This window comes from Ranitomeya imitator, chromosome 3 (assembly GCF_032444005.1).
Source record: "Ranitomeya imitator isolate aRanImi1 chromosome 3, aRanImi1.pri, whole genome shotgun sequence".
NCBI lineage: Eukaryota > Metazoa > Chordata > Amphibia > Anura > Dendrobatidae > Ranitomeya > Ranitomeya imitator.
The window spans coordinates 457161161-457176218 of record NC_091284.1 but is presented as its reverse complement, the minus strand read 5'-3'; the positions used below and the strand labels follow the sequence as shown (position 1 = coordinate 457176218).

Here is a 15058-nt window from a genome sequence, read left to right as displayed (position 1 = left end):
GACAATTCCTGTATGAGTTTGTACAAGTATAAATATAGTTCGGCAGGCTAACTTACCTACAGACAGTTCTAAACAATAATTTATACTCATTACATTGTTCTAGTTGAACCTCTCACTATTCATTCTAGCAATCTGTGAGCCTATAGCATCTCTATATGAGGGATGTATTTGTATATGTCCATTGAAGCATTAGTGACAAGCTAAGAACCCTGAGAGAGAGCATATTAAAGGTTATTAGCATACATAATTGATGTTACCTTGATCCGTGGAACCAAACTTTGAGGTGAACGGGCATCTAGTAGGCCTAAGCTCAATTATTATTATTGTTATTATTATTTATTTATTTATATAGCACCGTTAATTCCATGGTGCTGTACATGTGAAAAGGGGTTACATACAGGGTTATAAATATCGTTAACAGTAAACAAATTTACAGTGACAGACTGGTACTGAGGGGAGATGACCCTTTCCTTGCGGACTTACATTCTTCAGGATAGTGGGGAAGAGACAGGAGGTTGGTGTGCTGCAGCACTGGTGGTGGTGAGGTGGCAGCTCGGGTGGCCATGGCAGCAGCTTGGGTGGTCGGTGACGTGGCGGCAGCTTGAGTATTTGGTGACGTGGCAGCAGCTCAGGTGATCGGTGACGTGGCGGCAGCTCGGGTGGTCGGTGACATGGTGGCAGCTCGGGCGGTTGGTGAGGCGGCAGAATGGTTATTGCAGGCTGTAGGCTTTCCTGAAGAAATGGGTTTTCAGGTTCCGTCTGAAGGACCCGAGGGTGGTGGGAGAAATTTTGGAGGCGGTTGTGTGAGGAACGAATTAGTGTGGAGGAGAGAAGGAGGTCTTGGGAGGATCGAAGATTGCGTGAGGGAAGATAGTGGGAGATTAGTTCAGAGATATAGGGAGGGGACAGGTTGTGGATGGCTTTGTAGATCAGTGTTAGTAGTTTGAACTGGATTCGTTGGGGAATTGGGAGCCAGTGGAGGGATTTGCAGAGGGGTGAAGCAGGGGAGTAGCGAGGAGAGAGGTGGATTAGCCGAGCAGCAGAGTTGAGGACAGACTGGAGTGGTGCAAGGGAGTTAGCGGGGAGGCCACAGAGGAGGGTGTTGCAGTAATCGAGGCGTGAGATGATGAGGACATGCACAAGAGTTTTAGTAGATTGCGGGCAGAGGAAGGGATGAATTCTGGCAATATTTTTGAGTTGGAGGTGACAGGAGGTGGCAAGGGTTTGGACGTGCGGTTTGAAGGACAGGGCAGAATCAAGAGTTACCCCGAGGCAGGGGATTTCAGGTGCGGGAGAGAGCGTGATGCTGTTTACTATAATAGATAGTTCAGGTATGGGGGATACGCGAGATGGGGAAAAATGATGAGTTCGGTTTTATCTACATTGAGTTTTAGGAAGCGAGAGTTGAAGAAGGAGGATATGTCTGACAGACACTTCGGGATTCTGGACAGAAGAGAGGCGACATCTGAGCCAAAGAGGTAGATCTGAGTATCGTCCGCATATAGGTGGTACTGGAAGCCATGGGACTTTATGACTTGTCCTAGGCCAAGGGTATAGATGGAAAAAAATAGAGGCCGTGGGACAGAGCCTTGAGGGACTCCAACAGAGAGGGGGCAGGGTGAGGAGGTAATGTGTGAGTGGGAAACGGTAAATGTGCGGTCGGAAAGGTATGAGGCAATCCAGGACAGGGCAAAGCCTTTGATGCCAAGGGAAGAAAGAATCTGTAGCAGTAGGAGGTGGTCGACTGTGTCGAAAGCAGAGGACAGATCGAGAATTACAACAATCTTGAAATGGGGCTAACGTATTTTAGAGTTATTCAGAGACAAAGCAATGGACTAGTTGTCATGTCTCATACTACATTACCATAGGAGATCATACTGCTATCATTGAGCCGCTGTAGAACCTCTGTTTTGAAGCTGGATTCCACCATACAGTAAATAATGTTGTCCATGAATTATTCTGAACAGTAGGATTATATACTCTATTCTGCCAAAGAAGTCCTGTCTATTCTTTCTGATGAATGTAGATGGTTATGATGCATTTTTAATAAAGTTGCAAATAATAGCTGTTTCCTTTTGTAATATCCTAGAAATATTTAAAAAACCTACCTAAAGCCAAAATATATGGGCACTTTAAAAAAAAATTAGAGCATTCAAACAAAAACAGAAGCAATAAAGCCGAAGTAAAAATTATAACCTTTCTTAGTTACACTGTGAAAAAAAGATATGATAAAATAAAATAATGAAGGGAGTATGAGACATAAAAATTCCATTTACTCAGGCAACATGTAGTAAAATCATTAAATGTAAAGCATTAAGTACACTAGAATCAACATATCTATGTAGATAAAGGACCAAGTGGACCATTGTCTACCGACAAAATAGGTAAAGGTACGTACAAAATATCACAATGTCCAGTAATGACAAAATAATACAGGCAAATCACTTTACAGTGATTAAATGTCCTGATTGCTTCTTTATTCACTGTCATGTGCCTTGCCTGTATTATTTTGTCACTATTGGACATTGTCACTTTTTGTACATATCTTTATCTATTATGTGGGTAGACATTGGTCCACTTGGCCTTTTATCTACAAAGATTTATTGATTCTAGTGTGCATAATACTGTACATTTATTGCTCTGATTAACTGTTACCTGGGTAGAAGGGACCTAGAAATATATTGCAAAATTTGGATCCAGAAAAAATATCTGGAAAATTGGTGATAAGCCCGTTGAATGGCAGCCTTGCGCCAAATTTTAAAAGAATAATTACTCTACTTCTAGGGATTTTGGTAAATAGGGGGAACTTTGAGTTTATGAAAAACAGGTTAACCTTCGTCAGGCTGCATAATTTTACAACGCTAACAGGCTGCAGAGGTACAATTGTACCTTCATATATATTTTATTGAAATTTGGCCAATATATTCTGGACCAAAGCTGCAGAGATGTCACGAAATTTCAGCCGTCTACAATTGTACCTACTCAGCCGGACAAAGGTTAAACAAGAATTTTAAATAAGTGAGAATGCGAATTACTTCAAATGTACCATATCTTTGTAGAATGTCTTACTAGTTGGCTGAATTTTTTTTTTATCCCTAGCAGATTCTGTAGATATATGGATTTTGGCATAACTTCTGACAATCAAATGGGTGATAAGAAATGGGAAAGAGGAACACTGTCAATTAAACAACCCTTTGTGCTGTCTTTCTATCCAACCATGAGATCCAATGTTTTTTAATGTAATGATTTAAGCACATATTGCTCCAAAACTTTTTCTGCTTTTTTTCATTTTCTATATAGCCTTATCAAATGGTTTTATGTTATTGGTACATTCATTTACATTAGCACATCATTACTGCTTAATAGATATACAACTTTATAAGCTAAAGGGATTATCACAACAAATTAGTGAGATTTTTTCGACATGGCTGCACAAAGGCACATAGCTTCTAGCTAAAACATCTGATTTGCATTACTTTCAGACCATTCAGAAAATGCAAACTCTTAGCAAGATAGACAATATATTAAGCGATAATATTATGAAATTAGTCTCTAAAGGGAAGTATCCATTATGTTATAGGGTATCAGATTGTTTTTAGCATTTTAACTTGATTCAGAGATGATGAAAATATGTCATTTTAATTGTAAGTAGCAACTTAGTCCATTTGTATTATACAGTGTATTCTAAAGTAAATGATATGCTATATTAAGCTAATGCAAAAAGAAAGAAAAATATATTAGGTTTAATAATAAGTTTAGATGGGAATATTCAATAAATATATAAATCTGATAAATATGTGCTAGAAAATATAATACATTAGATTCAAAATAGAAATGTTTAATTCCAATGCAGCGCAGAATATTTAAAGTAATAACTGACTTTGCTTCTTTTTAGGTTTATCGAAATCACTTGGGCTTATTGAAGGATATGGTGGTCGGGGAAAAGGTGGACTTCCAGCTACATTATCTCCTGAAGAAGAAGAGAAAGCCAAAGGACCACATGAAAAATATGGTTACAATTCCTACCTCAGTGAGAAAATTTCACTGGATCGGGCAATACCCGACTATCGACCAACTAAGTATGTAAAAGTAACTACAGTACTTTTGAATACTGTTGCGCACACAAGTAGTTATTTTGCTTATACAATCTCTTGTAACTTTAAAAGATAAGGGAGTCATATTCAAGAGCTCTAAATTAATAATGGAAGGTGTCCCTTTGGGGCTATACGACGACATATGTTGTTCTACAGCATTTCTCAAATAAGTCACCAGTCACCACCAAGAAAATCTGTGCAATTTTGTGACAGGAAATCCAACTCATTTGGAAAAATTTGTGACTCATTACATGTAATGTTGCAATGTGACATTGCTCAATTTCACTTGAAAAATAACGCTGCTTGACCCTAGGCTTCTACAGAGCCTGTGCTACAAACAGCCCTCATTTTGTAGCACTTGACAAATGAAAGTATCACATGTATGGTACATAGATTTTTGGAGGCTTCAGCATTTCTTTACAGCCATTTTCCCATCGAAAACAGTACTGATATTCCTCCATGAGTTGATTATCTTCTAGGGATTAATCAAACAGAGACTTTTAATACTATGAGTTACTATTAATTGAGACTAGAGATCGGTGAACACCTATGGTTCGGGTTCAGACACAGAGCATGGACTTTACCAGGAGGTCTATGTTACTGCTCGGGGTCAGCTTCCCCAAACACTGGGTGTTTGTCATGCTGTCATGTGCATGACAGTGCAGAAAACACTACTTCTGATTGGTGGTAAAATCAGCGTGAGCCTGCAACTGTGATCAGAGGTATAAAGTTTACCTCTAGTCACTGGCATGGGCTGAGGGGTTTACTGCTCCCATCGGTCTGTGCCTGCTGCCGCTAATAACAGTGAGAGCAGGAGCGGCTGATGGCATATTCATCAGCCGGTGCCTGCACTTTAAATACATTTTTTTTTTAAATGGTGTGGGTTTCCCTGTATTTTTGATAATCAGTAAATCAGTCAAAACTGATACCTGGGGGCGGCAACCCTCAACTGTCAGCGTCATCAAGGTTGGTTATGAAGTATAGATGGGTTCTCACACTGTTTTTTTAAATTATTTAAATAAATTATTTAAAAAAACGATGTGGGGTTTCCACAGTTTTGACAACCAGCCTTGCTAAAGCAGATAGCTGGGTCTGGTTTTCTCAGGCTGGCAAGGGGCCATAAATATTAGCCCCCCCAGCCAAAAAACAGCCACTGCCCAGAAAAGGCGCATCTATTAGATGCACCAATTCTGGCGCTTTGCCCAGCTCTTTCCACTTGCCCTGTAGCAGTGGCAAGTGGGGTTCATATTTGTGGGTTTGGAGTCACCTATGTATTGTCAGGTGACATCAAGCCCAGAGATTAACAATGTACAGAGGTCTATAAGACACCTATCCATTACTAATTCAATAGTTATATAATGTAGTAAATATAGACAGCCGGAATAAATTATTTGAAATAACACACACTTACTTTTTTATTTAAAGATAACAAACACAGTCATACTTACCTAATACCTAATTCCATTAAATACCTTGTCTCCTGTAATGAAAAAAAAAAGAAACAACAATTTCACTCACCTATCCATCATTCAGTCCCACACCATAATCCATGTCTGAGGGATAAATAGTTTTCAACCTGGATAGTGCTAAAATGCGACCATCCAGGCTCAGAACCACTGGTGAATGAACTGCTGCGAAGGCAGCATCAGTGATTAGCGGTGACATCATCAAGATTACTGACAGTCACTGAAGCTGCATTCCCAGCCAGGCTGAACTGCGGTAACCTCAATGAGATCCCCGCTAGCATAGTGAGAAAGTCTCACGTTGCAGAGGCGAGTTCACCGCAGTTCACCAGGTGAATTTCATTGAGGTGAGTTCAAACACTGGATGTTCCGTCCCCCATTCAAGTGAATGGGGTTCGGGTCCAGGGAATGTTTAACATTTTGTAACCGTTCGGCCAAACACACCAGACCCGAACATCCAGGTGTCCACCAATCTCTATTTGGCAGTTATCTAAAGTGTATGGGGGCTATGCTAGTGTTAGTATAAATGACTGGAAGGCCTTTTACTCAATTGTATTACTGTTATTGTTAAAAAAAACAGTGAATCAAGCAAAAGTCCTCCAGTGTAAATACACGCAGCGATCAAATGATCAGCAAAAAAATCACTCAAATGTCATTGATTAAATCTTTTAAAAATAATTGTTGTTTAATGGTGTGACAAGCATCTGATTGTTGTTTTACTGTAAACCAAAAGAATTGAAAAAAGACTTGAAATCTCACAAGTGATCATCAGTACATAAAACTCATATGAAAACTGTACAATAAAAATGCATGAATTGCAAAAGTTACAAACTTTTTACTGTATATCATTGATTTGCTCTCATCTTAGTAATTTATCTTACTGGGTACAATAAGCCATAATCATACGGAACTGTTACATCTGCTAGATTCTGTTCTTCCGAGCAGTGAGTATTTATTAATACATATGACCTAGCAGTTTGTAGATAATTATTGTAAGATTCTGGTTACTAAATCATTTTCCATTTTCTTCTGACTGAATAAGCTTTTATCTTTTATGAGAAATATTTGGCTTCATAAAAGTTTCCTTAACATTATACAGTGGGGCAAAAAAGTATTTAGTCAGTCAGCAATAGTGCAAGTTCCACCACTTAAAAAGATGAGAGGCGTCTGTAATTTACATCATAGGTAGGCCTCAAATATGGGAGACAAACTGAGAAAAAAAAATCCAGAAAATCACATTGTCTGTTTTTTTAACAATTTATTTGCATATTATGGTGGAAAATAAGTATTTGGTCAGAAACAAAATTTCATCTCAATACTTTGTAATATATCCTTTGTTGGCAATGACAGAGGTCAAACGTTTTCTGTAAGTCTTCACAAGGTTGCCACACACTGTTGTTGGTATGTTGGCCCATTCCTCCATGCAGAGCTCCTCTAGAGCAGTGATGTTTTTGGCTTTTCGCTTGGCAACATGGACTTTCAACTCCCTCCAAAGGTTTTCTATAGGGTTGAGATCTGGAGACTGGCTAGGCCACTCCAGGACCTTGAAATGCTTCTTACGAAGCCACTCCTTCGTTGCCCTGGCGGTGTGCTTTGGATCATTGTCATGTTGAAAGACCCAGCCACGTTTCATCTTCAATGCCCTTGCTGATGGAAGGAGGTTTGCACTCAAAATCTCATGATACATGGCCCCATTCATTCTTTCATGTACCCGGATCAGTCGTCCTGGCCCCTTTGCAGAGAAACAGCCCCAAAGCATGATGTTTCCACCACCATGCTTTACAGTAGGTATGGTGTTTGATGGATGCAACTCAGTATTCTTTTTCCTCCAAACACGACAAGTTGTGTTTCTACCAAACAGTTCCAGTTTGATTTCATCACACCATAGGACATTCTCCCAAAACTCCTCTGGATCATCCAAATGCTCTCTAGCAAACTTCAGACGGGCCCGGACATGTACTGGCTTAAGCAGTGGGACACGTCTGGCACTGCGGGATCTGAGTCCATGGTGGCGTAGTGTGTTACTTATGGTAGGCCTTGTTACATTAGTCCCAGCTCTCTGCAGTTCATTCACTAGGTCCCCCCGCGTGGTTCTGGGATTTTTGCTCATTGTTCTTGTGATCATTCTGACCCCACGGGGTGGGATTTTGCGTGGAGCCCCAGATCGAGGGAGATTATCAGTGGTCTTGTATGTCTTCCATTTTCTAATTATTGCTCCCACTGTTGATTTCTTCACTCCAAGCTGGTTGGCTATTGCAGATTCAGTCTTCCCAGCCTGGTGCAGGGCTACAATTTTGTTTCTGGTGTCCTTTGACAGCTCTTTGGTCTTCACCATAGTGGAGTTTGGAGTCAGACTGTTTGAGGGTGTGCACAGGTGTCTTTTTATACTGATAACAAGTTTAAACAGGTGCCATTACTACAGGTAATGAGTGGAGGAAAGAGGAGACTCTTAAAGAAGAAGTTACAGGTCTGTGAGAGCCAGAAATCTTGATTGTTTGTTTCTGACCAAATACTTATTTTCCACCATAATATGCAAATAAATTGTTAAAAAAACAGACAATGTGATTTTCTGGATTTTTTTTTCTCAGTTTGTCTCCCATAGTTGAGGTCTACCTATGATGTAAATTCCAGACGCCTCTCATCTTTTTAAGTGGTGGAACTTGCACTATTGCTGACTGACTAAATACTTTTTTGCCCCACTGTAATACACAGTTGAAAAGGTCTTTCTTAAGAAGCACCTATCAAAGTTAGTTTTAAACAAAACCTTTACAGAAAAGTAAGCATACTGCTTTTATATGATGACAATTCCTTCTGAATGTAATATATTGCGTTCAGACGTCTCCCCAGCTTGTCTTAATGTTTTTTTTTATAAAGTGTTATGGCTTTGTTTACCAGTAAGGTGAGGAAAGCATCAGTTTGCATTGCCACTTGGAGTCCCAAGGTGACGAATCTTGAAGTAGTCATCTGACAAGTGCTTTATAGCTGATCAGCAAGACACAGTCAGAAGTAAAGCTGGGTCATATACACAAATTAGGCAACCAGACATCAATGTATGGGATAAAGCAAAACACAGGCCAGAAACAAACCAAGGTCAATATCCAGCAGTTACACAACAAATCTCAGCTAACCAAGCAAAAGAGAAGTCAAACAAGACAGAAGTCAACAATAAATATACAGAGAAAGGGAGACTCCAGATATAATGCAAAACCTAAAATACTAACTGGTACAGATATGCACAAATTGAGATTAACCCCTTCATGACCCAGCCTATTTTGACCTTAATGACCTGGCCATTTTTTGCAATTCTGACCAGTATCCATTTATGAGGTAATAACTCAGGAACGCTTCAACGGATCCTAGTGGTTCTGAGATTGTTTTTCGTGACATATTGGGCTTCATGTTAGTGGTAAATTTAGGTCGATAATTTTTGTGTTTATTTAGAATAATTTTTATTCTGTTAAACTAGAGAGCTATGTGACACAAAATAGTTAATAAATAACATTACTCACATGTCTACTTTACATCAGCACAATTTTGGAAATAAAATTTTATTTTGCTAGGAAGTTATAAGAGTTAAAATTTGACCAGCGATTTCTCATTTTTACAACAAAATTTACAAAACCATTTTTTTAGGGACCACCTCACATTTGAAGTCAGTTTGAGGGATCTATATGGCTGAAAATACCCCAAAGTGACACCATTCTAAAAACTGCACCCCTCAAGGTGCTCAAAACCACATTCAAGAAGTTTATTAACCCTTCAGGTGCTTCACAGCAGCAGAAGCAACGTGGAAGGAAAAAATTTAACATTTCGCTTTTTAGTCACAAAAATGATCATTTAGCAACAATTTTTTTTATTTTCCCAAGGGTAAAAGAAGAAACTAAACCCCAAAAGTCATTGTACAATTTGTCCTCAGTACGCCGATTCCCCATATGTGGGGGAGGAACCACTGTTTGGGTGCACGACAGGGCTCGGAAGGGAAGGAGCGCCATTTGACTTTTACAATGAAAAATTGGCTCCAATCTTTAGCGGACACCATGTTGCATTTGGAGAGCCCCTGTGTACCTAAAGATTGGAGTTCCCCTACACGTGACCCCATTTTGGAAACTAGACCCCCCAAGGAGCTTATCTAGATGCAAAGTGAGCACTTTGAGCCCCCAGGTGCTTCACAAATTTGAGCCTCAATTTGTTCATTTCCACATGGGCAACAGGATAAAATGGATCCTAAAAATGTATTGGTCAATTTCTCCTGAGTACACCAACACCTCACATGTGGGGGTAAACCACTGTTTGGGCACACGGCAGGGCTCGGAAGGGAAGGAGCGCCATTTGACTTTTTGAATTAAAAATTAGCTCCAATTGTTAGTGGACATCATGTCGCGTTTGCAGAGGCCCTGATGTGCCTAAACAGTAGAAACCCCCACAAGTGACCCCATTTTGGAAACTAGACCCACCGAGGAACTTATCTAGATGTGTGGTGACCACTTTGAACCCCCAAGTGCTTCACAGAAGTTTATAACGCAGAGCCGTGAAAATAAAAAAATAATTTTTCTTTCCTCAAAAATTATTTTTTGGCAAGCAATTTTTTATTTTCACAAGGGTAACAAGAGAAATTGGACCCCAAAAGTTGTTGCCCAGTTTGTCCTGAGTACACTGATACCCCATATGTGGGGGGAAGCACTGTTTGGGCACATGTCGGTGCTCGGAAGGGAAGTAGTGGTGTTTTGGAATGCAGACTTTGATACAATGGTCTGCGGGCGTCATGTTACGTTTGCAGAGCCCCTGATGTGCCTAAACAGTAGAAACCCCCCACAAGTGACCCCATTTTGGAAACTAGACCCCTCAAGGAACTTATCTTGATGTGTAATGAGCACAGTGCTTCACAGAAGTTTATAACGCAGAGCCGTGAAAATAAAAATCTTTTTCTTTTCCTCAAAATTGATATTTTTAGTCCACAATTGTTTATTTTCACAAGGGTAACAGGAGAAATTGGGCCTCAAAAGTTGTTTTCCAGTTTGTCCTGAGTATGCTGGTGCCCCATATGTGGGGGTAAACCACTATTTGGGCACACGTCGGGGCTCGGAAGGGAAGTAGTGATGTTTTAAAATGCAGACTTTATGGAATGGTCAACGGACATCATGTTACATTTGGAGAACCCCTGATGTGCCCCACAAGTGACCACATTTTGGAAAATAGACCCCCAAGGAACTTATCTCGATGTGAGGTGAGCACTTTGAACTCCCAAGTGCTTCACAGAATTTTATAACGTAGAGCCGTGAAAATAAAAAATTTTTCCCCACCAAAATAAATTTTTAGCCCCCGATTTTTTATTTTCCCAAGGGTAACAGGAGAAATTAGACCCCCAAAGTTCTGCAAATTTTCCTGAGTATGTTGATGCCCCATATGGGCATATTTGGGTAAACTACTGTTTGGGCACACGTCGGGGCTCGGAAGGGAGGGAGCACCATTTGACTTTTTGAACGCAAGATTGGCTGGAATCAATGGTGGCCCCATGACACGGTTGGGACCCCCTGATGTGCCTAAACAGTGGAAACCCTCAATTCTAACTCCAACACTAACCCCAACACACCGCTAACCCAATTTCCAACCCTAAGCATAACCCTAATCACAACCCTAACCCCATCACACCCCTAATCCCAACCCTAAGCATAATCCTAACCCTAACCCCAACATACCCCTAACCCTACTCTTAACCCTAATTCCAACCCCAACTCTGATCCCAACCCTAACTCTAATTCCAACCCTATCCCTAAGGCTATGTGCCCACGTTGGGGATTTGTGTGTGGATTTTTCTGCACCGTCTTTGAAAAGTCCGCAGGTAAAACACACTGTGTTTTACCTATGGATTTCCTGCGGTTTTACACCTGCGGATTCCTATTGAGGAGCAGGTGTAAAAAGCTGCGGAATCCGCAAAAGAATTGACATGCTGCGGAATATACAACTCAGCGTTTCCATGCGGTATTTTCCGCACCATGGGCACAGCAGATTTGGTATTCCATAGGTTTACATGGTACTGTGCAACGCATGGAAAACTGCTGCGAATCCGCAGCTGCCAATCCGCTGCGGATCCGCAGCCAAATCCGCACCATGTCCACATACCCTAATTCCAACCCTAACCATAATTCTAACCCTAACCCTAATTGCAACCCTAGCCCTAGTTCTATCCCTAACCCTAGTTCGAACCCTAACCCTAGTTCGAACCCTAACCCTAGCCCTAACCCTACCCCTATCCCTAGCCCTAATCCTAACCCTAGTGGAAAAATAAAAACAAATATATTTTCTTTATTTTATTATTTTTCCCTACCTTTGGGGGTGATAAAGGGGGGTTACTATTTTTTTTACTTTTTTTAATGTACCTCGGGAATGAATGAATCTGCCAGTCCGCAGATTCGGCGGGTGCACTGCGTATGCTCCTGCCATTTTGGAAGATGGCGGCACCCATTGCTAAAGACCGCTGGCATCAGGAGGGATGCCAGGACTCGGGAGGCACAGAGGGGGTGGGATCAGACAGCGGGGGGGACGGAGGACAGGACGGGGGGAGGAGGACAGGATGGAGGGGAGAGGAGGGCTGACAGCGGCGACAGATCGCTGCTGTCAGTCGGTGGCGGGGGTGGATCGGGGTCTACAGCCATGGCCGATGATATTGCAGCATCGGCCATGGCTGGATTGTAATATTTCAGCAAGTTTGACTGGTGAACTATTACAAATTGCTTTGATTGGCTTTTTCACTTTCAACAGCCAATCAGAGCGATCGTAGCCACATGGGGGCAAAGCCACCCCCCTTGGGCTGAAGTACCACTCCCTCTGTTCCTGTAGGTCGGGTGAAATTACAGTTAACCCTTTCACCCGACCAGCAGGGATGCGATCATTCTGCGACACAGCATATGCGTCACAAGTCGGATTGGCACCGACTTTCATGACGCATACGCTGTGTCACAGATTGGAAAGGGTTTAAAATAAAGCACCCAGTGCTCTGACCAGCAAGGTTACCTGTTCTAGATTGGCTGACCAGCTGGGAGATTAGATTGGCTAATCAGCCAGGTATGCAGATAGACTGGGCAATGTGCAACATAGATAGAGATAAGCAAATCGATTTAAAGCAAATCAACTTTGGTTTAAATCTTCCCCAAAATTTGGGATTTGACAGCCCAAATCCAGCAAAATACAGCACAGCTGCGATTTTGTTGGATCTATAGGGCCCAAAAGGTGTAAAAATGTAAATATAATAAACTGGCCTCACATGTTATTCTCTCTGATCCAGTTATCTCTTCAGGCATCCAGACTCTCTTTTTTAGGCATCATGACATCACATGAAGCCTAGTTATTGACTATGCCTCACATGATGTCCAGACTCCAGATCATATTAAACATTTAAAACTTTAAAGTCACCTCTCTACAGCCTTCATCTGTTGCTCCCAATTAACTGGTTATCTCGTCAAGCATCCTGTTGCATTTTCCTCTCTGACCATCTTTTCCAGTGTTTCCAGCAATGACTACATATGGAAAAGAGAGGGCCAAAGATAGATGAGTATTAATTTTGTATTTTTTTAACAATATGTACCTTATACTGAGGGAAAAAAATGATGCAACTTGAATGTAACTGTTCAATTTCAGTGAATTGAACAAATTTGAATGTTGCCGAAAACTAGGGAAAAAAAGTGCAAGAGGGTTTTATCCAGTTGACAATTAAAGATTTCAAAAAGCTATGCTAACCTGATAAGGTTATGTTCACACAATGATACCAAGGCATCAAATCCCAGCTGCTGCAGGTCCACGGGTTCTCAGAACAATAATTTTACATAAAAAGGTAGTTTGGGATTTTTCTGTTCTGCTGGTAGGTAAAATATTAGATCCAGGCACACACAAATAGGTTCGCGTCTTTTTATTTTGTCTACGCGTTTCAAATTTGTTGACACTTCGAAATGCGTAGACAAAATAAAAGGCCACAAACCTATTTGTGTTTGCCTAGATCTACCATTCTACCTAAAAGCAGCGTGGAATATCCACAGCTCTCTTTTTAATGCAAAATTGAATGTTGGCATATTTGCTCATTACCAATCCCCACCAAGTTCCCCACAGATTCTACAACAAAGTAACAGCACAGGTGCATAGCAAGGTACGTAAATGGCAAGGAAAACCTGTGTTTTGATAAAGCTGTTTAAATTAGATCTTATTTAGCGATTTGCATATGTTAAGAAATACAATAGATAAAAAATGCTCTCTTCATACTTAAGCCATGCTTGAAGACTTACATTAGTTAACTCATTAACTTCTACCATAAACACTAATTTTCTGCCAGAAATGACCTTGAGATTGACATCGTGCAGAAAAACATATCTCATACTTTGACCGATATTAGAGATTCAGTAAGTAATAGTATCATTAGTGGAGGTCAAGAACTAGTTTTTATTTATTTTTACTCACAGCACTTTACAGACATTATCATCTCTGTCCCCATTGGGACTCACAATCTGAAGGAGGAAACCAGAGTACCCAGAGGAAATCCATACAAACACATGGAGAACATACATACAAACTCCTATCAAATGTTGTCATGGGTGGGATTTGAACCTAGGATTACGGCACAGCAAAGCAACAGTGCTAACCACTGAGCCACCATATTGCTCAAACAAAAGACCTATGGTACTTTTCCAAGTATCATGTCCCTTTGACCTACAGCTTGGAGGTAACTGTAACACTGAACCAAGACTCACATAAAAAGGTGCATATATACTTTAATACACGCAAATACGTATTTAAGTACTTTAATTTACAGGGTTTCTGCTTTAGATCTCTGTTTTTTTGAACCTAGAAAACAGTCCATACATTTTACATATTTTAGCCTCAGCAATACGTTTGAAATTTTCCATGATTTTTTAATCTATTTTTAGAGAATATGGAATAAGACCGTTGTATCTTCCTTAACCTTTAAATATATTCTGTGCTTACCTAATCTAAATTTTCGCAGTTGCCACATTGAAATTACATTTAATGATAGAACTTGAAGGGACATACTGTATATGACAGCTTTTTGGCAAATGTTTTCATTTAATTTCTACTATCTAAATTTGTCTCATTTGTTGGCATTTCTCTTGTTATGTCAAGTTACATTCTATTTGAATGAATCATAAAAAATAATGATATTGTTCAACTGTGTTCATTTACTGTAAGTAAAAGTTGGATTCAGCGTGTTGAAATAAAATTTTTTTTAAAAACTTGACAAATTCAACCACCGATCTTAGGAATGAGAGGCTAGTTTATGTTGCTTCTGAGCAGAGAAAAACAGATACAGAGCTGAGTTGAACCCCTTTTTATTGTTACTGTCTAGAGGTTTGACTTTTCTCAATTATAAATATAACAGCGGCAATGTTTGTGGTTATCTGGCACATTAAATATGACTATCATAGACAGGCTTGACACTAGCCCCTCCACTTAGTAATTTCCAGGGTTTGTCCTAGCCTTCACATTTCTGTGCAGTGA

At 40.3% G+C, this 15058-nt stretch overlaps 1 protein-coding gene across 1 annotated transcript in view; it reads left to right on the top strand.

Annotated features, from left to right (window-relative positions):
• GALNT17 (polypeptide N-acetylgalactosaminyltransferase 17) overlaps window positions 1-15058 on the top strand; it is a 935232-nt gene that overhangs the window by 235813 nt on the left and 684361 nt on the right. The window contains exon 2 of the mRNA XM_069757424.1: window positions 3896-4079. Within this exon, the coding sequence (XP_069613525.1) occupies window positions 3896-4079 (184 nt within the window). The remainder of the gene's footprint in view (window positions 1-3895; window positions 4080-15058) is intronic.